At 51.6% G+C, this 24,552-nt stretch overlaps 2 protein-coding genes across 2 annotated transcripts in view; both read right to left on the bottom strand.

The window, feature by feature from the left end:
- The window catches only part of LOC108936983 (zinc finger and BTB domain-containing protein 46-like), a 46,387-nt gene that overhangs the window by 6,360 nt on the left and 15,475 nt on the right, over window positions 1–24,552 (bottom strand). The window contains 1 exon segment of the mRNA XM_018756670.2: window positions 8,926–9,201. Within this exon segment, the coding sequence (XP_018612186.2) occupies window positions 8,926–9,201 (276 nt within the window).
- Window positions 37–2,437, bottom strand: LOC114909194 (zinc finger protein 585A-like). The gene is made up of 2 exons (XM_029246751.1): window positions 1,873–2,437; window positions 37–1,761 (listed from the first exon to the last, which is right to left on the bottom strand). Exons 1-2 carry the CDS (start codon window positions 1,931–1,933, stop codon window positions 1,196–1,198), a joined length of 627 nt encoding a protein of 208 aa, XP_029102584.1. The 5' UTR covers window positions 1,934–2,437; the 3' UTR covers window positions 37–1,195.

Here is a 24,552-nt window from a genome sequence, read left to right as displayed (position 1 = left end):
CTAAAAACACTGACGGCAGTGCTTTGTATATTTCTGTTTTTTTTTTTTTTTTTTTTGATGCCTCTGCGCACCAGTCCACGCTGATGGGTGCTCATGCGAAGGAAGAGCTGCTTTTATTTATTTACAGTTTTGTTTCATTAGAAAGCAGGCAAAGTCAAGACGTCACTTTTAAAGCATGTGTGAGGCAAAGCCTGAACTTCTGTGCTCCCTGCTCATTTCCAACCTCCCTATTTCTTAACCCAATGCACACTTGGGGAGAGGCCTTACTTATTCATCCCCTGGTGTATTGACATCACCATGAGGTCACCGTGCAGTTCACAAGAGGTCACAGCCCTATCTGCTGGCCCACCACGCCTACAACTCTCCTCCCATTCTTTCATCCGGGGTCGGAGGTCAAACGGGGCCAGGCCAGCGCAGAGCCAATTACCGCAATTATTCAGTTCAGCTCAGACAAAGGCATTGAGGACAGCAGAGGGAGAAGGATTTGTTGCAACAAATGTCATCTCATCTCGCAGCTTCACCGCGGTGAATCAAACAACACAAGACAGGAAACACAAAGATAAGATGAGCCACCTTACGGTCCAATAGGTGGCGCTGGTGTGTGTCTGATAGGGGAGTCGCACTTCTGCGTTACAGACCCTCAGAAGGTTGAGTTTTTAAAGGGCAACGGATGGCAGCCTTCCAGGCTGCACAGAGCAGTGAGCGGAACCCAGGGACGAATAGAACACGCGCGCACGCGCGCGCACACACACACACACACACACACGAGGAGCGCTCACACGGAGCAGCGCCACCCAGGTTTAGCGGCCACAAACGAGTACGGCGTTCCTCGAGCACGATCATGTAACGTCTCCTTTAACCACATCTCGAAAAACAGCGATAGACACGGGCACCTTGCTCCCTGGCCTGAGAAGTGCTGAACCGTTCTCTTTTTTTCCCTCCTTTTTTGTGCGCAGCAGTTATGCTTTTCAGCTATTAAAGTGGACCAGAATTATAAAATGTCAGATCCTTAAATAGATATTCTTTAATTCAAAATACAAAATATACAAATAATACACAAGCGGTAGAAAAAATAACAGTGCTTTGCATATATTCAAATTGACATCCACGAGAAACATAGGCTGTCTTGAGTGTTGGATGCGGCGAAGAACACTGCGTGACGGGAGATCTCGGAACGGGCCGGCCGTGGGCGGCGTCAGTCATGGTCCTGGGCCTGGTCTCTGGCTTCACTCTTCAGCGGGAGCAGTTCCCAGAGGCGCTCCACCATGCCACCGGCCTGGTAGCACACCTTCGTGTGGGTGGCCAGGTTCTTCTGGGTGCTGAAGGCCTTGGCGCACAGGGGGCAGACGAAGACGCGCTCGCTGGAGTGCACGGAGGACAGGTGGCGGTTCAGGTCCGTGCGGTCCCGGAAGTGCTTCATGCAATAGGCGCACTGCATCATCTTCCGCTTGAAGTGAATGGTCTTCTCGTGCCGGTCTGCGTTGGACTTGAGGGTGAAGCTGGCTGGACACTGCGAGCACAAGTAGCGGACCGGGGACTCGGGGACCAGCAGGGGGCGCTGCATGTCGAAGCAGTCCAAGGACAGCGCCATGAGGGACACCGTGTGCCGATACTCGTGCTCCCTCAGCTGGTCCAGGCTGCCGAACAGCCGCTTGCACAGGGAGCAGGCCAGCTCCTGGGGCAGCTCCGCCGGGTCCTTGCAGTTCTTATCCTCCACCGCCATCTGATCCTGCTCTCCTGGGGGCTGGCTGCCATCCAGACCTGGGGCAGAGCGAGGCGTGAGTGCCCAGGCAAGGAGAGCGCAAACAAGCTTCATCATGCAATGCGCAGGTAACGCGGGACAACCGCAAGGGAGGGACCCGGTCTCCGTACCTGTGTCGAGGCCCTGAACATCTTCACCCTGCACGTTGACCTGCGAAAGACGAGACGGCATTAGCGAGGCGGTCCCCGACCACAAGCATGAAATTCAAAAAAATTTTGCCATGCAAAAGCATATACATATACACACACACACACACACACACACGCAGAGACGGAAGCACAGAGAAGAGACTTCACAAGGAAAAAAGGCAGAAGCAAAGAAACTATCCAGCATTATTTTTAATGAAAGTGCAGCGATTAAACAAGTACAACAATGATTATTTTCATCATTGTGGATGAAAGCATGAGCCTACATCTAATTGCGAAGTTTTTTTTGTTCTCTCGCACATTCTCCCAGGATTCTTTTCAATTTCCACAACAGGTGGAGAGAGAAAGAGAATACTCTTTGTCTCCTGTGACAAGAGGATATTCAATATTTGCTTGTCTCTGGTGAGGGATGCAAATGCATTGGGCGCTCTTGTTTGCTCAGCCCCGGTCTGGTGTAGGTACGCCCTGCCCCCAGCACCCACCCCCTCTCTACATACACACGCACGCACGCACGCACGCACGCACGCACGCACGCACGCACACACACACACACACACACGCACACACACACCTCCGCCTCCAGACCACCCCTCCCCCGTGCTCTAAGAACACCTCACCATGGACCAACAAACAGATGGCTCCACTACAGAGAGCGAAGCGCCTTGGACGGCAGGTCCGCAGGACCAAATGCTATTCCAGCGAGCAGAATGATTGCAATTTCCAGTATCCAGCCACGATTTTACAATTCCCTTGTGCTCTCAGTAAAAGCTCCTTCAGTTTGGACATATCTCTACCCTAATGTTACATAATTCTTCAGAACGCCCGTTCTCCGACGGAACATTTCAGCTTAGAGTCCCCGGCAAATCGGCCGAACCGGCAGCGTCCGAGCGACGTCTGCCTGTACTTGGGCCGCGGCCTAGAGGACGAGCGCGGGCGAGAAATTAAAATCACAGAGACAAGAAACAGAAAAGACAAACGCAAAAGCAGGTGCGGCGGCGACACGCGCCCCTCTCCGCAGGAAGCACGACAGATGCCAAACATGGGCCGACAGCGACACAGTCTAGGGGCGCTGGCGACTCGCTTTACTTACCTCTGTGGGCGAGGAGTTCGAGGCCTGCTGCTCCATCAGAGGCCTCTCTGGGGGGAGACCCCCAGCCTGATGGAGGCTGGAAGGCCCAGAGGGCCAGCGATCAGGGGGGCGCAACAACGGCGGGGGGGGAGGGGAGTAGGATGCCCCTCGTTTGCTATCAAATTTGCCCCCTGGATGATTGGAGGTGCTGTTGGAGAAGCCCGGCCCTGAGGAACACAGGAGAGGAGTCTCACCCACGTACACTGGAACCAGGCGGCCACTTCCACATAGAAGGATGGGGGGGAGCAGCGGGAGGGCTCGGGGCTGGGTGGGGGGGGGGGGGGCGCCGCTCGGTTGGTGGGGAGAGAGGGGTGAAGGGCTCTCTCGCTCCCGCGTCTCCTCTTCCCTCCGCCCACGCAGGCGCGCACAAGACGAGCGAGAGCGGGAGCCGGAGCCGGAGCCAGAGCCGGAGCGAGGATCGAAGGAGGGATGCGTCTTATTCTTTATTTCGAAATAAAGTCGACCAGCTGCTTAACAGCATCCGCCCTGGGGGACGATAAATCTGAAAGGGCCTGCGGTTTTTTTTCAGCAAAAACACCAGAGCAAATAAAAACCATTTCTGGCTTTGAAAGGCGTCACCAGTCGTCCCAGATAAATGATACCCGTGATTTCAAAAATTCGGTAACGCCACCTAGGGGCAAAGTTCAAAGGTGAAAATTACTGACCGTCCTTCTGACGACCGACAGAAAGGAAAGAGCACAAACAGATGGACTCGCTCACACATATTTGAGTTCTGAAGAGCATCGTGTGGAAATACTGTTGAAAAATCCAACTAAGGTCACATTCGGATGATAAATCATACGATATGATGGAGCCGCACTCCCCCTTGGCTGCTCGACGTGCCTTTAAGATGCACAACACAACCCTCCAGCCTCTGTGTGCTTGCATCTGTGTGTGTGTGTGTGTGTGTGTGTGTCGTGTGTGTGAGAGTTTGCATGTGTTGAAGGGGAGCGTTGGAGAGCTGGGAGGGTGGTTCTATTTCAGGGAAGTCGTGTTACAGCGAAGGCCGACTGAGTGGGGGCGATATAGTCACTGTCACATGGCCAGAGAGACAACGATTGTGGTCAGGTTCTCCAAACACTGCCAGGAAACGTGTGCTCACACCCTCCTCGCACACGGTCTCAAGGCACGCAGCGAGCAGCTCCTCTCAGCACGCCCCACCTCACCCCACCTTGCCTTGTGCGCAAACAGTGGTTCGCCCGCCCGCGGTCGGGTTCCGTCGGCTGTGGCTACACTGAGCTGGCTGAAATAACACAAAAAATGTATGCATGAGCCCAGGATGACGTGACGTCAGATAGATGGACGCCTCTAACAAAGGTGGGCATGAGCGTTCAGTCCGAAGAGCAGTCGCTGACATTTCTCGTGCTCAGCACTGGCCATAGGGATTTAGAGGAAGGAGCCCTTGGGCATATTATTATTATTATTTTTTTTTAATTATTATCATTATTATTATCGCCACCGAGGCGATGCCTTTGTTCAAGGTAATGTACAATACATCGATGCTTTAGTGAGTCCACGGTCACGGTAAAGTGAACTTGGGGAAGGACCGAAGGTACCGCTCCTCCCAGTCCCCCCCGTACTCACACACTTTCCATGGGGGCGCGGGGGGGGCAGGGAAGATGTGATCTGTGGTGCGTAACCGTTGCGATATCTGGTCATGTGGACCTGAACAGGAGGACAACTGCTTGAGTTAGAAAAGAGGGCCTTCGGGAGCAAGACTCGTGTGAGAAAAGTGCTGTGAACAACGCTGTTTCGTTTGCGAAAAAGACAAACACACATAAAGCAAATATATAGTAAAAGAAAATTAGCAATCTCACAGAAACGAAGTCATTTGCATATTAAGGAAACAAAAGCATTGTCGGCCGTTACATACGATATTGATATTTTTCATACATTGCAGATGTGGTGATTTTGATCTTGGGAGGGGGGGGGGGAACAGTGCTTTAACACACCAAGCAATTCAAGCAATACAAGCAACAGTTTGATCTGTTCCATGTTTATTTCTTTCTTTCTACTGCCATTTCCACAGAATGCAGAGATGTGGGAAGCTGGTCTTCTCTCCTTCCTCTCGAGCCCAAGGAAATAGATTTAATCTCCACTGGAAGACCCCCCATTCCCGCCCATGGAGCGCCTGTTTTACCCGCTCAATTTAATTAGCAGCTATTGCGCAATCCTCCGTTTGTGGGAGTCGGGCTTGAATTTCAGTCTCGGAGCAAACACGGGCCAGAGCAGACACACCCCATATTTACTCTTTCAGATACCACATATTCCATGGAAAAGAACACAAATGCAGTTAAAAAAGAATCAGATATCTTTTGGGTGGGAAACATAATCTATTGAAACCGTTTTTTTTTTTTCCCGTTACAAATCTCAGAGCAGATCACTCGTGGCAACAGCAACGCACCGCGGGTAGAGAGAGACGGCACGTTGGCATCACGCTGAATTCATCACGCCGAAGGCATCCTGGGTTCAGCTTCGTATCGCTAGCGGAGAAGGATGAGATGAATTCGTATCGGCGTATCAACCCGGCACGGAAACGTAAAAATGGCTCAGTCGGTCAGACCCACCAGCTGCGCACAAACACTTGAGACGTGTGCTCTCAGCTCAGCTCTTTCCCAAAATCAAGGAGCATTTAATCACAAGGAAATGATTTTGAGGTGTTCGTTCAGAAGTGGCGAGAAGCAATACGTAGCAGCGCGGTTAAGGACTCGGCACGGCAGCCCGACGGCTGTCGGCTCAAACCTCGAGAGAGGCCCTTCGGCGGGACCCTCGCGAAGGTGCTTGAAAGCATCCAGCCGTGTCTGTGGGTGAACTTCAAAGTTTCGACCGGTCGTGCATAAAAGCGTTAACTAAGAAACGACGCGGCGCGGGAGGAGGCTGGAAACTTGTGCAGACAAACCCTCTTGTAGATCCCTGCAGATATGTGCGACGCGCTGGTTTCCTCTCGCCACTCGCACAGCCGGCGCACACGTCTTCTGGAGCACCGATCTGCTAATTCGGTCCTTCATTTCTGACTCACAGGCCACATCTGGTTGTGGGATGGTTTGACAGACAGAGCTGCAGATGCCTTCCGATAAAGCAGCTTCCTACTGCGCGCGCAAACATACTGCCGTGCGTTTATTTATATCTGAATTACGTGCAGGAGTTTGTGGTAGAAGAACCAAATTTCAGCCTCTGCCCGTTCGGCGTTGCGCCGGTCACGCCACGCTCCTCCGACGACCACAGAATCCTGCTCTGCGGCCCTTCGCTCCGCAAACCCTACGAAGCCTCGTCCCTTGGCCAGGCGGTCGGCGTATCCCGATGGGCCGTGTCACCGTCTCGTTGTCGAGGGCAGGGCGAACGTGCCGCAGGTGGATCTGTTCGCGGCTCGCTCACGGCCCCAGAAAGGGGCACGTCGTAGGGGAGCTGACGGCGGGTCGCTTCCAGAGCTCAGGCAACGGGCCGGGACGTGTCAGAGGAGCTGCCGCCGCCCCGGTGGGGTACGGAGACACGGAGGGACTCTGCTCTACAGGCCGCGGCAGCGGCGGCGGCAGAGGTTCCCCGACAGCCAGTGGGGCACAAAGGCATCAGGAAGTAAACAAACCCTTACCGTGGCGAGAGCCGCCTGGCGCAGTCATGAACGCCGTTAATGGTGTGGTGGAGAAGGGAAATCTCGAGAGTTCAATGTTCCTCCCAGAAAGAGGATGCAGCGCAGATTCATGGCCTGTGACAAGGCAGAACCTGGGGCAGTAAAAGCAGCGTCTGTCACCACCTGCGCCAGGACTCACTGCATCGGATTACCTCTGCGCTTTGCCTGTTTCCAGCACCCCTCTGCACGGACACACACACACACACAGGCGTGCGCACTTTTTCAGAGACACTTTTTGCATGCACTCACATACATAACCATAGAGTTTTTTATTTTTAACCAATCAGGAAATGAGCACAGTTTTGCTTTCCCCACATTGTCTTTCTCAACTATTGACGACACGCCGGCATACGTTCGTGCACATGTGCTGCGCGCCACACGCGCGTGCGTAACTTGCACACGCAGCTTGTCTGCAACCACGTGATCCTGAGACAGAGGAGGCCTGTATTGGTGGTGCGGAGGTGTGTGTCGGACTGACCGTTAAAGTAAGGATTCCGGAGGCACGGCGTGCCGAATGCATCGTCAGTCTATGGTACAGTACAGCATTTACCACACCGCATGCCATCTTAAATGCGGACGATGATGATGATGATGATGATGATGATGATGATGAAGATGATGATTATTTACATTATTATTAACTTTCACACAAACAACAGCCACCGCTTATCACTTTAAAGAGTATGGTCAGAGTTCTGGGCACCGACTAAACACGAACAGATTAAGTCCTTCTCCGCAGAGCGCAGCGAGAAGTTGCAAACTCCGAGTCGCAAGTCGTGCCGCGCCATTTGCTCTGGTTTCCAGCCGAATACGAGACACACACCAGTAAGTTACCGCCGTTCAAAGCGCACGGCGTGACGTGCCCTCGGGTCCAGCGAAACACAGAGGAGGAGACCTCGCGCGAGCGGCGCTAGGTGGTGTTTGGCAGCTGCGCCCGACGTGTTCAGATACCCTCGTTCCCCACAAGGCTGCACTGTTAGCAGAACAACGCGCAAACACCGCTGTGCTCGGCACCGCGCTTCGCCAAGGACCCGAAGCGCTCGCATCGCTAATGTGTAATGTGATAACAGGAGCCCTGGCCGGCCAAACGGCGCAGGAGTCCTGGCTCCGCGTCCCGGGTTCCGCCGGATGAGTCCTTCCCAGGGACGGCGGTAAACAGGCTTTGAAGCCGGGGAGGCGGGCAGCGCGGAAAGGGAGAAGAAAGAGCCGCGACCGGTCGGCCTCGGCCGCGCTGCCCGCGCACGGCCCGCGGAGCGCTGCCTTCCACTTCCTGTCATTCTGGGCATTTCTTTAAACACAAAACGATTGTCAAGGGGGCCCTGCCCGTTTGCCTTCCCACCGCTTCACAGACGTCTTTAAATCCTTCCGCCTCCGTGGAGCGACACCGGCTCTCGACAGGAGCGTGCGCCCTTCCCGCGCCGCTGTCCAACGGCTCGTTTGATCCTCCGAAGCGGCCCGGCGACGTCTTCATCACCTTCCGCGCAGAGGGGAGCGCCGGAGCAGGCCATTAGCATGTAAAAGGGCCGTGCTTTTGTTCCACGCTCGGGGCTAACTAAAAGAGCATGTCTGGATTTAAACACTCACCGGCCTCCCTTTCTGAGCCAGATAAAGGGGACAGGGCCCGAACACAAAATACAGCTACAACAGCAAAGGGGTGGGACACACACACACACACAACCGCATTCGAGTGTCAGAAATAACTTGATGGAGTGGAGCAGAATGCATACAATTAGCTTAATGACTTAAAAGCTTTTATTATAAGCGATCTCCAACCAATACTGCATAGCATCCATCGGACGTATTTTTAGATTAGAGGGGGTGAGGGGAGGGAAGGGGAGACCACTCAAGGTTCCTTTTCCTCTCCTGCCGACATGTTCGCGCAAAGCGCCGGCGCATCGTAAGCAGACGCCTCCACGCCACCGACACACACCAAGAGGCAACTGACGCGAGAAAGCAGAAGCGAGGTCTCCCAGGCGAAGCGGCCGCGGACGCTTCTGCGCTCGAGCCGAGCTCGACCGCCGGAAACCCAGTCGACAAACAGCAGTGCGGCGGAGCGCGTCGCCGTCGCACGTGCGCTCGTACGCTCGCGCGACGCTCGCCGCCGCCCGCCGCCGCCACATCCTCACCGGCACGAATGTCCAGAGAATCCGAGCACGGTCGTCAAGCACGCTCACACCGCCACTCTTCGCCCAGCGGCGGGCGAGAGCCGCTGGGAACTACGGGGACGGGGAAATGGGTAGAAATCATAAGGCCCACTTACGAGACAAGGAGTGGCCACCTTTGGGCAGGTAATCGAAGAGAAGCGGGCTGTCCTCGCCCAGCATGTCGGGTCGGAGCGACAGCAGGCTGTTCTTGCTCATCAGCGCTGCCCGCAGGTTGGCCACCGAGGCCGCCTGGCCCGTGGGCTCGTCCTTCTCGCCGGCAAGCGACTGAGGAAGAAAGCCGGGGTCCGCCGACAGCGCCTCCTCCTGCTTCACAAAGAAGTCGAGCCGGTCGCCGCGGCTGTCCGAGCTGTTGGGCTCCGTGGCGTCGGCTCCTGAGGGGGAACGCAGAGAGCACGTCTCGTCAATCGGACAAGGTGAGCGGACGAGAAAGGGGCACGTGGAAGGAGCCGCCCCCCTGCGACGGAGCCGCTCTACCTCCGCGGCGGCGTCGGCTCTCGCGGGCATTTCGGGACGCCGCTAATTATGTAGCGAACTAAACAAGAGTGTCTCATTTGGAAAAACAAACGCTGCCAACCATTAACATTTCAAGAGCGCATGATCAAAGCGGAGCGCGTTTCGTCCGCGGTGTTGACACGGCGCGCAACGCAAAGGAACACGTATAAAAAGCAGCCCGAATCCTCCAAGACTCTCTGGGAGGGAGGAAGCTCCGCACACTCAGGCGAACGGTTTAAAACAGCTGTCACTAGACAGCGTCTCCCGTTCCTTTCTGCCTCTGTGCATCTGTCAAGGCGGCGGATTGACAGCTCGCTGAAGAGGACTTCAGTGGCGCTGTGCACAGTTTACCAATCCATTTCACAGATCACTTCCCTCTTAAATGAAGACAGTCCTCCACAGCGCACACACTCTCTCATGCACACACAAACACACACGCACGCTATGACACATGAGTATCTACAATGAAGTCCCCGGGGACGTGAAAGACAAACATCTAGAGTGAGCGCTGAAAAAAATCCAAGCTGGAGGAGAGCGGCTTCACTGGGACGGGTCTCTGCGAGGAAGCCGCTTCTCGCAGATGGTCCAGGGCTGAGCGAGGAGACGGTGCGGGGCTAGGAGGGGGACGATGGCCACGATCGCCGTTCCGACCATAAACTACCACTGCCGTCTCTTCAAAGCACGCGGTAAAACCATCATACGCACGCGCTCACACACACACACACACACTCAAAGACACAGTATTGCAGTCGACGCATGAAAAAACTCAACACACAAACACCTGAACTGGTTTCCCCTGAAATTCCGTGGCGCGAAGTCGCGGCCTGAGGTCGATTTTGAAAGGACGATTATTTCCGGAGCTAAGGAGCAGCGTAAGACAAAAAAAAAAAAGACAAGGCACACTAACAGCTACTCGGGCCCCAGGGACCCAAGAGAAAGGGACGCTCGCAGAAGTGGTGGGTGTCTGCGGTGAACACAGCAGCTCAGGTCCACCTGAGTAACATCAGAGACAAACCAGGTGCACTTTCCAGGTGTCCAGATACCATTCAAGGGCACCACTGCAGCCACTGGATGGGCTTGAAGAAAGTACCCCCACCTTAACAGAGAGCTAAAGCAATGCCAACGATAATACACACGCTATCTGAAGCTGATTGTCCCGAGCAGGGTCGCAGTGAACCGGACCCTAACCCGAAAACACAGGGTGCAAGGGACACACCCAGGACGGGACGCCAGTCCGCCACAAGGCACCCCAAGCAGGGCTCGAACCCCAGACCTGCCACACAGCGGGATGCCGCCACATCACACCACCACCCCCAGCAATCATAATAATTGTTATTTATTATTATAATAACAAGGGGGTGCGGTGGCGCAGTGGCGCAGTGGGTCGGACCACAGTCCTGCTCTTGGTGGGTCTGGGGTTCGAGCCCTCCTTGGGGTGCCTTGCGGCGGACTGGCATCCCGTCCCGGGTGTGTCCCCTCCCCCTCCGGCCTTACGCCCTGTGTTGCCGGGTAGGCTCCGGCTCCCTGTGACCCCATATGTGACAAGCGGTTCTGAAAGTGTGTGTGTGTGTGTGTGTGTGTGTGTGTGTGTGTGTGTGTGTGTGTATATATATATATATATGTATTATAATAACAATAATGATCCTTTACTGCTGAAAGAAGTGAGAAACGAAGCTGGGCTGAATGATGGCTTTGGTAAGGTCACTGCAGCGCGATAAGTGTCTTGGCAGACATCGTCGCATCTCAGCAGAGCTCTGAGACAAACGTGACAACACCTTTCAACTGCTAACAAGAACAAAAAGGGAAAAAAGAAAGAATACGCTGATCAGAGCCGAGAGCAAAAAAAAAAAAAAAAAAAAAGAAGAGGCAGCCTTGGATTTTCCGCGTCTTTGGTCGTTGCAAGTATTTGCTGAGCCGGTGCGGCGCTGCCTTGGCGGCAGGCTTGAGGGCCCGCGTGAGCATTGTGAGTTCCTGTGGAGGTGGACCGGTTTCATTCAGGGCTTGTCGCCCCGGCTAAGCGAGCGCCGCTCCAGCCGGTCTGACTCGGCGCCGGGCGCGCGGCTGCCACTAAAAGCCCTACAGATTAAAGTGCCTGAGAGAAAGGTGCGGGGGGATGGAGTTGGGGGGGGGGGCATAATGGGCGCTCGGCAGAGGCGCGGCCCTCCTTTCCCTACCCGCAGGATCTGCAACGATGCAAATGGGAAAACCCGATACACACCGCTGCAAGCGAGCTGAAATACGGCCGCTGGCGGCGGAGTGTTCGCGCGTACGGCTGCCGGTGTGTGTACGCCGACACGGAAGAGTGTCCAGTTAGACTAGCTGAGCAGGTCATTCACAGGGCAGCAGGTAGTGTAGTGGTTAAGCACATGGCTGTGAAGTTCTGACTTGAAGGTTGTCAGTTCAAGTCCCATGAGGGGCTGTGTTATAGTAACCTTTGGCAAGGTACTTAACCTGATTTTTCTCCAGTAAAATACCCAGCAGACCAAATGGGCAAAATTGCAAATCACTTTGGATGAAAGCAATGGCTAAGCAGCAAAACAGAATAATAACAAATGATCAATATTACAGTGGATTAAGAGAGTAAACAACATCCTCTCCTTCCAGAGATGAGCATGAACATAACTCAGAGAATTGCCTAGATTGAGGGTGTGGAAATTGGTGGGGCTACAGAGTACATGGAGAAACAGCTCTCATACACACACACACATGCACTCACTCACAAACAGGCGCAGGGAGCAGAGTTAATTAAGGTGTGGGAGCTGGGGTTGGACTTGGGAGCACAGGGTGGAGGAATTCATTAAAGCCACCCATCCTTCACCAGTGGGACGCAGGAGACACACAGTCAGTCAATAAAACAGATTTGCGTTTCCTGACCGAACGAGGAACTGAAACTACCATTGGGCAGAGGAGAGTAAGCGAACCAACAGTCGCTTGTGATCACCTTTTTATAAAGAAAGGCTCCCATGTTGAAAAACTGGAATATTTTTTTTAAAAAAAAAAAAAAACAATGTATCTCAACAATGAAACTCTCTTTTAAATATATTCGCATGCAGCACTACATATTAAGATAAAATAGGTGTTTTAAAAGGATCCGGATCCTTCAAATAATGAGTTTTTATGTCGCTTTGTTTCTTTCTAGATATAACAGGTCCGAATAATTTAGATTTTTCCTTCTGAAGATATTCTCAGTTTAATTTGGTTTCCATGGCAGCCAGCCACCCTTGGCTTCAACATTTATGCTAAATAAAACACCCTTTTAAGAGTAGACACAAATAGGCGGATGGATGCACAGAGCTGGAGTTGGGGGGAATCGAGTGTGTTGCTTTGTGTGGGAGGCTCTGCTATATGACTGTATATTAAACTGGAACAAAAAAGGGAGGCGAAAGGAGGCAATATATGCCCCCTTCGGAACGGGGAGGGCGGGTCAGCTGACAGGGTTCGACCTCTGTGACCTTTTGTTCTCCAGCTGCGGGAGCAAGCGCCCCTCCCTAAGCGAAACTCAAAACTCTCTTTGTTCGAGGCAGTTTGGGGGTGTCCCCGGGCGGCCTTCGGCTCGCACAAACACCAGGTTCCTGGCGCGCGCGAGCGAGCGAGCGAGCCATGCGAACGAGGGCATCGCAGGCCGAAGAGGATCTCGGCAGAGCCACACGCCCACCTGAAAGCCGGGCTCCTCCGGGCCATCCGGACGTGCGGAGCGGGCGAAGAAGTATTGCTTTTAATTAGCCCACGGGGTGAACTGTAAAAACGACCATGCTGGTCATTTAGACTTAGGGATCTCATTAGGCCGAATGAGGACCGGATCCGCGCCTAACACGGGCTGACAACGCTCCCGTCTTTTACCAATTAATGTCTCATAATAGCCAGGGAAATAAAGGATGCTGCAGCGGACGGGGGAGCGGATCTGAGCGCTGCGGCTACCTGCTCCAACGTCGCTGTCAAAGAGCAGGAACGGCAGAGTCGCTGGGCGGCGCGTACGCCGACGCGCTTCCCCCGCTCTCCATGGGAACGGCCTTGCAGCAGGAGAGATGCATGGCGGCACAGCGGCGAGGAGCGACGAGCGAGGGCCCGGGAGCAGGAAGCACGGGCAAAAAAGCTATGCTGGAAGCAGCGTGTGTGAAAAAGCACGGCATGAAAAGAGAAACACTTAGAAACAGGACAGATGGGCACGCGTGTTAGCTACGTGGCTAAGTGTGCTGATTACTCGTTCCGTACAGTAAGTACCGGTGTCATCTGTCCACATTTCGCGGTGATTGTCGTGATCGACTGACTGTTCAGCGCTGTCGTACAAAGAGATGCTCTTAGGGGTCTGTCTTCGTAATAACCCTCAAGGGCCTGTTAGCGCCTCAACGCTGAGAAGCGGGGAGGTGTCGAGGCCTTTGAGTTGCTGCACTTGTTTAATCGTCTTATTTTCCAGAGTAAAGGAGATTTGTAAATATCGATTTGGTTATTTATTTGCAGTTTATTATTTTGTTGGGTATACCTATGTACCTTGTTGTTACGTGTTAAGATGAGACGTACATTGCTTTGGAGAAAAGTGTCTACTAAATTAATAGTTGTAAAATGTAAGACGCTGCAGGGAACAATTTTCTTGCAGGGATTAACAAAGTATCATCCTACCCTATCTTATCCTACCCTACCCTACCTTACCCTTCCTTACCCTACCCTACCCTTCCCTATCCTACCCTACCTTACTTTATCCTACCGTACCCTACCCAACCCTACCTTACCCTACCCAACCCAACCTTACCCTATCCTATCCTATCCTATCCTATCCTATCCTATCCTATCCTACCCTACTCCCACTAAGGAACTCCTGTTAAAGTGCGTGGCTGTGGCGGGGGGGCACCCAGGCACCTGCCAGTTAACTTCAGCACAACATGGTAGCACCAAGGAGCCAGAAACAGACAGGGGACATGGCAGTCCACTGTAGCGGACAAGTTTCACACGCTGCATGGTACAACGGTGCTTCTTGTTCACTCCTAGCCTCTGCGGGCACCTTCGGAGGAAGAACCACAACAGCGGACGAAATACGAGAGGTGGAGGGAACAGAAGCGGTCCAGTACTCGCACCGCCTTACGCACCCCAACCGTAGCGGCAGGGAGGCTCGGTTCAACTTGCCTCTTCAGCACGCCAGAGTTTGAAAGGGTAAAAAGTAATTTCCAAGCAAAAGGGGGAGTGAATCGCTAAAAAAGCTCAAGAATTCAGAGGCAATTTAAAAGCAGTGTGGGAGAGGGGAATGAAAAAAATGCTGGGCAAAAAAAGGGGGGAGGATGGAAAGTAAAAGAGAGGTTGTTATTCCTCGCTCTGTGTCGGCCTCACTTGCTCGCTCGCTCGCTCGCTCGCTCTCCCTCTGTTGTTTTTAGGGACGAACCGGGCCACAACCTCCACGGAGAGGGACAGAGAAGGGAATAAATCAAACAGAGCCCGAAGGCTGCGGGGAGGGCAGGAGGGAGAAGAGGAGGAGATGAGTGTCGAGGGTGCGGGGTGGGGGCGGGGTGGGGGGCGGGGGGTTCCGAGGATTGCAGGGCTCAAGGTAATCTGGGGAGTTAATGCAGCTTAGCAGAGCAAGACTGCGAACAGCGGGGGGAGAGGAGGAGGAGGAGGAGAGCCGCGGAGAGGAGAGGAGCGGAGCAGAGCAGAGCAGAGCATAGCAGGAGGAGGAGAGGAGCAGCACACTGAGCGCCTGGGGAAAATGGAATGCAGGGTGGGGAAGGGAAGCAAACACGCAGGGCTTTGTGCTAAAAGCAGGCTCAGGGGAGGGCGGCGCTGCTCAAAATCCAGGGTGGAGCCCACAAATCAGGGTTTAAAGAGCATGAAACACACTGTCCGGTTTTAGACGATGAGTTGACCTCGGTCGCAACGGTCAAAAGGCGGGGGGGGGGCTACAATAATTACTGGAAGGCAAATGCACTTTCCTCTGGCACCGTGTGGGGTTTAGCCCCCTTAGCGCTAAACACGGTAAGTCGGGTCTGTCGGTAAAGAGGTTGTCGCCGTGCGCACAGAGCTCACTTTCCCGCCATTAGACGGTCGCACGTTCCACTGACGGGCCCATCGCCACGACCCGACATTTGAACCCTGCGACATCGCAGACAGCTCGCACGAGGATGCCCACGTCTTTGTATCCTTGGCAACTTCCTCCTTCGGCACGTCGAAAGTGGAAGGCGGCGAAGAGCGAGGCACCCTGGGAAGCCTTACCCCACCGTCGCTGCTGAGAGCCATACAATTCCGTTGTGATCCAAAGGGCTCTGCTAACCCCGCACTCAAGTCCACTTCTGAGCGGTTGACTTCCAACCACAGCACCGAGAAGCTTGGACTTCGGCAGACTATGAAGTCCGTGATAGCAGTCAGATACCAATTTCAGCACCGCACCAATTAGAGATGAAGTCTCACAGGGGCACGGTAACAGTGATGTGGTTTGGCAGTAATGGCTTCTGCTGAAGAAAGGAAAACCCAAATAAAGCCTCTTGTCTTTTTTTTTTTTCCCCCCCACCTCCTCCTTTGATTAAAAAAAAACAACAACAAAGATGCAGAAATGACGGCATGTAAATGATCTCAAAAATTAAAACTAATAAGGGGGAGAAAGAAAGCGGAAAATGGGAGGGGTTTTTTCGCTGCCAGCTCGAGGACCTGGCTTGCTGAAATTAATTGTGTACGATCAAATCAGCAGAACCTTCATGAATTACAAGGTCCCCCCCGAGCCAGCGGACAGCCCGTGTCACAGTCACAGCCCCTTATTTAAGGGTACAAATATGTCACTTCCAGTTGTCTTGAGTCCACGGTTTGGAGAGGAGGGGGTGGATGGGTGTCATTTGGTCCGAGCAGCGTGGGGACTCTGCGGTGCTCCCATTTCCGGATTAAAAAGCCATCACGGGCTGGACTAAATAGGCTTCAAACAGGCCCTGATCGGCCAACTGTCCTTTTTTCTCTCTCCCCTGTCTCTAGTTAGAGCCATTATATTTGAAGTCCAACGAAAGCCACGAGGAGTAAGGGGGAAAGGGAGAGGGGGATTCTGGGAAACGGAACAAGGCCTAAGAAAAGGCTCGTGACAGTGAACAGCAACAGTAAAAAAAAGAAAAAAAAAAGAAATAAACAAAAACGGTACGATCTGGGAGTGGAAGAAGGGGGATTGTCTTCTTCCATGGTCGGACACAGGAATGTGGAACGGGCGGATCTGAATCTCCTGAATGAATTCTGGGGGTGGCGCGCGGTGCGAGCCAGACAGGAATCTCTAACCCCCACAGACGCTGGCTCCACTTATCAGGGCAGGGAGTGCAGGGCGGGGGAGGCCGGCGCTATCATTTCCCTCCACCGAGAGCGCCAGCGGGGAACAACACCAGCACCGAGCAAAACAACCCAAGAAAAACAAAAAGGACACCCCGGTGCGGTCTGCGGATCCTCGAGGTGGACGCTGCTGACATCTGGGGAATTCTGGGAGACGCCCAACTCACGAAACCAGCAAAGCAGAGCCCCGGGACCGACCGGCCAAGCGGCCGAAGGAGCTGTCCATGCCACGCGATCCCTTCCTCGCTTCGCATCGCCGGCATCGCACGCGCCTCTCTCGTCCGATAAGGAGACGCGGAGCAGGCGACCTTTCAGGTGCAGCCGCACCGTGTCCTCTTCCTCACGCCACGACGCCGAGGTCGGCGGCGGCCCTTCCCGGGGCAACCCGTGAGTAGGCGAGAGGGCACTCCGCTCAACAGGCCCCATCTTGAAGCGCTTGGCCGCCCGCCCACAAACACGTCTCCGACGAGGGCGCGATTGTTCCAAGTTGCTTGGCGGCCGGGAGCGGTGGGCTGGCGAAAACTGGGGATGAGCCCAACCTCACAAAAGCCCAGACCATTCGAGAAGTGGGTGGGATTTTTCTCCTTTTCGCCGCACACAATACCTCAGAGGGGGGAAAGGCTTGTGAATTTCCTGTCATTTTCTGAGAAATGCAGGACACTTTTTGTTTTTTTTTTTTTTTTTTTGTTTTTTTTTTAATACCTAGGCCGTGAAACACACACTTATAACTAACCTTACGCGGGCTTTTATTTTTTCAGAGAAATCAAATCAAAGAACGTATACTCCCTATTTCATTTGTTGTTACATGTCCTGGGTTCTGTGTTTGCTGTGTTTCTCAAGCTGGCTAATCCATAAAGGCAGCGATTAATAAAATTGGTTTTCATTATTTACACATCTGAGCGGTTGTGAACTGGAGACGTGACAAGTGGGTTGAATAACTCAAGAGTTGCATTTGACTAAACGACTCAATGTGTGAAAGGCTTTGACATGAATAAAAGGAGGCTGGCGCTAAATATGTATTAGTCACCACGGAGAACAGCCATTCCACAATCCCCCGTCAGGTCAGGGGTCTCACACACACACACCAACACGCGGCACACGGGATCACGCAGCCCTGCCTTAGCCACGATTTTGTAACAAGGAGGAAAAAAAAGTAACTCGGAGGCTAGAGAATACGAAATACCTACAGTTTTTGCCACATTTCGTATCGTATAGAGGCCCGTAGAACTGAGATACATGAATGACAAGCCCTATTTTTACTCGGACCGCTCCGGTCCATGAGATGAACCAAACGAGAAGTGACACGGAGAATTGAAGGCGGACGAGGAAACAAATTAAATAAAAGGACAGACTCTGGCTCCCAGGACGTCCCCTTAATCCTCTCCCTAAGCAAACGCGCGCACACACACACACACACACACACACACACACGCACACAGAACCATTGCCTCCCTCCCGCCCCCTCGGCCCCGCACACCCGCCTCCCCCTTCCCCACATTTCAACACTTCTTCCGTCGCTCCCATGGCTAAGTTTTCTGTCTCTTTAACGTGGCCTTTTTTTCTCTCCCCTTTCTGTTTGGGGGGCGCGGGTGGGTGAACATGTCAAAGGAAGAGCGATTTGCCCTAAAGCTGGAACCCACCCACGGCCCAGTTCTTCGACAAGGCCAACCCGACACACCCGTGGGCCCAAAGACCTCCACATCCTGCCGAGGAGGCCGTTTATCCAAACACGCTGCCTCTTCCTCCGGGCGCTGCCTCTGTGCTCTCACCCATCTGACTGGGGCAAGAAAAGAAGAGGAAAAAAGGCCGAGAAAGAAAAGAGAAAGCCAGCGGACTTAACAGCACTTCAGGTTGCCTTATAGGAAAAGCTCAGCGCTTTGTTCACATGAATGGATCTCTGACACTCGGCGCACTTTAAATGCTGCCCCGAGAGGAGGAGTTTTCAGGTACAGCAGGCTGGGCACCCTCCGCTCTCCAGTCTTTCGGTGTAAAATGTTTAATAAAAACTGTGAGAATTGCCCCACAGCTTCCCACACTTCAGAAGCGCCCTGGGAGACGTGCCCTGACACGTCAGACTGCTAGACGTGCTCAGTTCCCATCCCTGATGAAAGGACTGGACTCGGCGCCCAATAAATCCAAATTACCACATGGCTGTTGTGACCCCCCCCCCATCACTAACCGGGGGGACATTTATGGTGCTGACTGATACCTTACTGAATACCTGATGCACGATACTAAATGACTAATTTTAGGGGCTTGACAGTCTTCACCTATAACCGGGTACAATCATATAGCAAATTACTTTCACACGAGTGGTAAAAATCCCAGACACTCAGAACTGAACATCATGACTCTGCTGCCATTCCCGCGGTAAACCATCTCGTCATTCCTGGCGCTCTGCAAGAAGAGTGACCGTGTTTGGCGGTGTCTCCCTATGACTTTCTGTTGAACAGACTCTCACGTAAGTACGTTTGTTTACTTGCGCGTCCTTTGAAATGCGTGTCGGTTAAAGAAGGCAGAGGCATACGAGGGGTTTAAACTTGAGACGCAGAAAACGAGGGGGCCCATGTGAGCTCGCCCTGCTATTTCGTAATGCTTAACAGCTTCGGAGTGCAAAAGCAAGCCTTCCTTGTGGGTAGGTGGCAGCCTGCTCCCTGTTTGCATGCTTTGTTCACTTCGCTTGGGTAAATGTTCAAATGCGGCAGTCGCTGTGCCAACAGGACATCCTGCCACAATGCCCTTTGGGGTAAAGCGAAAAAAAAAAAAAAGAAAGGAAGAGAAATCGATGAAGGTGCTGAGCGGCTGGTACGGGCACAATCACCTGATAGGTAGGGGGGCGGAGCACAGCCCTGTCCCTCCCCCTCCCAAAGCAGTTCAAACTGACATATTCCATTCGCAGTCAGTTCTGGCCTAAAGATTGTGGGGGAGGGTTTCAAAAACGTTTTGGAAAATGACATCATCAGCAACGAAGTAGGAGCCCTTCCTGTCCCATGAAGGCTACGAGGTCTAAAAATGAAGTATCGCTCAGGGTTTAAACAGAAACGTGGGGACAGAGGTACTTTGGCGCAGTCAGAGAAGTCCTGCGGAGTTTCCAAAATATCAGGGAAAAGCAGTCTCTTCCGACCGGTGCTCTGAGATACTGTCAAATAACAGAGGTCAGTTCACTGCCGAACCGCCCAGGTTTAGGAAGCGTCGGGAGTAGTGCTCTAAGCAGGGTAGAATGACAGAAGTAAAATTACTGAAAGAGAAATGGTCATCTGAGGGTATGTCATGGGTGCCATAGCAACCAGGGAACAACAGAGACTCAGTGGGCACAGACAGGGGCACATGGGTGAGCAGGAAAACAAGACTGGTCCAACAGGACAACATCCCTCCCACAAAGCCTTTCAGGGAGCAACACAAGCACAGGAGTCTGAAAGAAGCTATACTGTGGTGGGGTGACAGCTTGAAACATGTCCCTCCTCCCTTCTCTCTCGCTAATGAAAAATGAAAAGTTTTGAGCAGAAAGCGTGTGAGAGAGAGAGCGAGAGAGAGAGAGAGAGAGAGAGAGAGAGAGAGAGAGAAAGTACGGGAGAGAGAGAGATGTCAGCATCCCAAAGACAAAGCCCAGATCTAGAAGAGCAACAAGCCATGAAAAGGGGTTAAAAATTAAGTCTTAGTTTTAAAATATTAAGTCTATTTTGGTTTTAATGGAGTGGGAGTATATTAGGTGGAAATATTAAAGTAGATTATTAAACTGCAAAAAAAGGAGAAAAAAAGAAAAGAGGTGAAAAGGGTGATGGGGTTGAAATATGTTCTTGGTGTTTTAAATATTAAACCTATTTCAAGTTTAATGAAGTGCAAATACTATGGGGAGGTTCTTAACTAGAATATTAAAAGGAAGGGGTTGAAAGGGGGCTCATGTTCATTATTTCAAGTGTTCACCTTTAGACCGCCGGGACTTTACTCCAGGAGGGAAGAAGGAGATGCAGAGGAGTCGAGGAGCAGGAGGAGCAGGAGGAGCAGGAAGAGCAGGAAGAGCAGGAGGAGCAGGAGGAAGGCGGTGTCGTCACACACAGAACCTCCGGCAACCCCAGCTTCCAAAAACCCTTGCCCCTGCGCTCCTCCCGGCTGAGGTAAAGCGGAAGTGACAGCGCAGCTCACATGCCGGCCTTACCGAGGCGGAGAACATGCTGCCGTTCACGTCGGCTGCAGCTCAGGACCACTGCCCCAGTCTGTGCTCAACCTGAAATACCTCAGATGGACCACGGATTGTCTAGGGGCTTGATTTATATCCTAAGAGCAAAGGGGATGAAATCAGTGCCATTTTAGGAAAGACCATGTTTTGTAAAGTAAAACCCTGTTCTAGCCTTCTAAAGTCACAAAAGCACAGGGTTATCTGGGGATCACTGAAATCGTGGTAATTTATCCAATTAAGAATGACAGCATTGCTGAGTTTTCCTCGCAAAGTTTTCTTGGCTCCTTCGAATGTGCGACCATGTTATAGAGCAGATATTTAGCAAACACCCAAAATTCTGTTTAAATACGTGAGGCCATCTGCTGGAACAGGTCGGCCGATCAAGACCGACCACATATTTTTTGACTAATTATTTTTTTGTTTTTGGAAACCATTCACAGTTAATGATACACCGCTAGCGTGGGCAATGGCACAATCAAAACATTTCTCTGAGGTCAGTTTTCCCTCCGTGCCATGAATAGGTCAAGCCTTTTAATAATTCTACACGCAAACTCCAGACTACAGGGTGGAAGCACAGAAACGGCGGTATGAAAAAAAAAACGGCTTAAGAAGCGACACAGAAACTGGAAACGGAGGGAATTTCACAGCGTTCGACTGCTCCGCGGCGATGGAAAAACCCACTGGTGATTGTTTTAATTTGTCGTGATAAAGATAACATGACTCTCCAACTGCCTGTGTGTGCGTGTGTCACACTGTCCATCTCAACATTAATAAAAAGAAAACCCCTTTGTAACCAGAAAGGTCAAAGTGTGGGTTTCCCCCAAACTTCGTCACAGCGTGAAGGAAGTGGGGCAGAAAGGTGATCAGACAACAAATCCCTGAGATGACTTCCAATGGCAGTTATATTTCGTAACTGTTAAACATTAATTAACTTAGTACTCCTTATTTAATGACATTCTGTGCTTTATTCCCAAGGTTAACAGCTATAAATATACCCCAAACATATATCACAAATGCATGAAAGGAGAATATTTCACAAGCCCTGAGCAAAGCACACTTTAAAGTTGTCAAAATCCTTTCCGTTCTCTCCGAGTCTGAGGTACGAGAGCAAACGCTGCTGCGGTTCATTCCGCACTAAACACCTGCCAGTGAAGTGGATTGATCCCACGGCTGGAGAAATCGCACAAGGAAGGCATTAGAGACTCGAATGTGACTACAGACATGAAATGTAAGTTTACAGCAGACGCTTCAGGAGGATGTCTTGATTTAAAAGAATCATATTGGGCTTGTCATGCCTCTTCAAACACAGCTGTGTATTCATGCAGAAAGAAACCCACATTTTTATGCTACGTTTCGCTACGTGTCTAATTACGAAAAGAAGAATAAAAGGAAAAGCTTGCGCTCATGTTGCTCGCTTCAGCCGACCCATGATCGCGTAGACGCAAACATACACTCAGTCACTCACACACTTTGTTCCTTTACATCTTCCAGTCTGCCCAGATCTGAAGCCAATAGCACATTGAGATTAGTCAAATGAGTATGTTCCAGCAAACCAACACCCCATATGAGGAAAATGTCTTATCTATTCAATTACTCATAGAGTTATCTTCCTGCTCTTAATCTCTTTTTCCTCACAAAGTTATCCTGAGACACACTTAGATCTGTACTCCATGAGGCCGCCTTTAAGTAATACATGTCATTATTAGTTCGCGACAAGAGTCGTCGTGTTCCGACAACAGCGTTGCAATCCAGCACAGCACGTAATTTTCAGTGTTTTTCCGAGCATCAGAGGTAAACATACACGTTTCAATGTAAAGGTGCCTTGATGTATTTAATTCAGCTCCATCTCTGTAGACCTGATCTCTGCAAAAGCAATATGTTCACAACATTCATAGGTTATGGTTGTATTACCAATTTAAACAACCCAAGACATCAACCGCAGAAATACCGTACCTGGTCTTAGGCTCCTTTTAAAGACGCATTTCTACCAAGAAATTACAAATGCTAAAGATGTGAAAACATTAATAAAAACGAACTGGCTCCTTAACCCAAGAAGAAGCATCTTTCGAACATTAGTCAACTCGGTAGGAGCAAGACGTTGGGTCCTAAAGAACTGGGCGGTACATATAACCATTTAGCTAGAGCACAACAGGCCATCGAGAGCTGTCCAAAAACCCAACGCGGCTGGTGCACATGAAGGGTTGACTGGTTGGTCCCTCCGTTATAATATCACAAGATGTTAAAGAAAAAGAAAGACCAGGAAAATCACCCTAACTGGGATTAATAATGCCAGGGTTGTCAGTGCTGAATATGCATCATCTTGTTGTTAAATATAAAATAATAACTGCGCAAATTGCACTGATGAAAGGTGCAACGTTACAGCTGTCAAAATAGCCGGGTAGATCACCCTTGTTTGAATCTATAGGACCTTTATCAGAAGTCAAGCAGAAGTACAAAATCCTAGGAGTTCAGGGTCTCTCTAGAGTTGTTTGTGACGGCGGAGCAGCATTCTCTTCTTACGAGGAATTTCTGCTGCCACTGTTTCACACAGTTGGATATTCTGTGCATTCTTCCTTTGTATTTTATGTGCCACGTTGGCTGTGTGTGTGGTCTGTGTGTGTCTCCGCTTCTTTTCCGACAGCCGCGCGGACCTGTTTGTCCTTCAGGGAACCTGCCGCGACCCCCGGGGCTGTCATCTCCCAACGTCGAGTGAGAGAAGCCCCTTTAATCCACGCAACAACCGAGGTCAATTTAATTATCCTGTTTTCTTAAAGCGCATGTGCCAATTTAACAGCCAACTCTCTTAATACCCAGGAGATTATCATTGCCTCAGATTTAATGATCTACCTACTGGTGCCAGAAGCTGCCCCGCCATGGCTGCCAGGCTGGTTTTCACCTTGCAACATTCCCCCAACATTTACTCAAAATTTCCCTCAACACTTCCATTCCTGTGCAAGCACACTCCCTTGTTCCACTGAAATCCAGATAGGGTGCTGATTCAGTTTAGGTGTGACCAGTTACATGAAAAAGCTGCTGGCTCCAAAAAAAGGGGCCACCGTGTGTCGGACGCAACCGTCTCGACCGCAGAGAGATGGATCTCCAACTGGGCTGTGATTACAACCCAGCAGGTTCCCCCGTGGGGCCGTCGGAGGGAGAGAGCTGCCACCCCTTGTCGGCCGGTTCCGATCAAACACACCTGTCTGACTGAGTAGCTGACCAAACTAAACAGAGTCCTTCTGATCTTCCTGGCAGATGCTCCTGGACTGTGATCTGTTGCCGTGCCCTTTGGCGGTTCGTAGGCCGCGTTTCAATTTGGCTGGAGTGAGAACACAGCGAGAGGCCCCCGCAGACACCTCCTTCTTCCCAAGTCGTGTGACTGGGCCTGGCTGAATCACTCCACCCTCAGTCGTCAAAGTCATTTCTCACCCAATGTATATAAAGGTATGGGTCAACATATGACCATTTTTGGCCATTTTCATACAGCAGTATTCTGAAAATCAAAAGTTAAATAAAATGTGAAATGGACCTTACCATTATACACTAATGCTCAGATACTGATACAAGGTATTAACACATTAAGTGTAAATTCACTTATTCAAAGCCTCACCATAGAGGGAAAAATTACACTCTACCGGCACATAAGTTTATTTAAGGTAGTTCATCAGTTTTCTGATAAAATTCTAAAGATTAACTGCACAGATCACCCACAACCAAAGTATGCTGTCTGGAGGAAAAACTAACGAAAGGTGTCGCGATGGTCAGTAACACAGAA

Source organism: Scleropages formosus, chromosome 2 (genome assembly GCF_900964775.1).
Source record: "Scleropages formosus chromosome 2, fSclFor1.1, whole genome shotgun sequence".
In the NCBI taxonomy this organism is placed as follows: Eukaryota; Metazoa; Chordata; class Actinopteri; order Osteoglossiformes; family Osteoglossidae; genus Scleropages; species Scleropages formosus.
Note: the sequence above shows the minus strand (reverse complement) of the source record. Positions and strands in the feature narration are given on the sequence as shown.

Bases quoted from the DNA above. Each gene is read 5' to 3' on its own strand.
- LOC114909194 (XM_029246751.1), bottom strand. From the start codon at position 1,933: ATGCCGTCTCGTCTTTCGCAGGTCAACGTGCAGGGTGAAGATGTTCAG. The intron at 1,762-1,872 runs GTACGGAGACCG...GCTCTGCCCCAG, and splicing joins TGTTCAGGGCCTCGACACAG to GTCTGGATGGCAGCCAGCCC.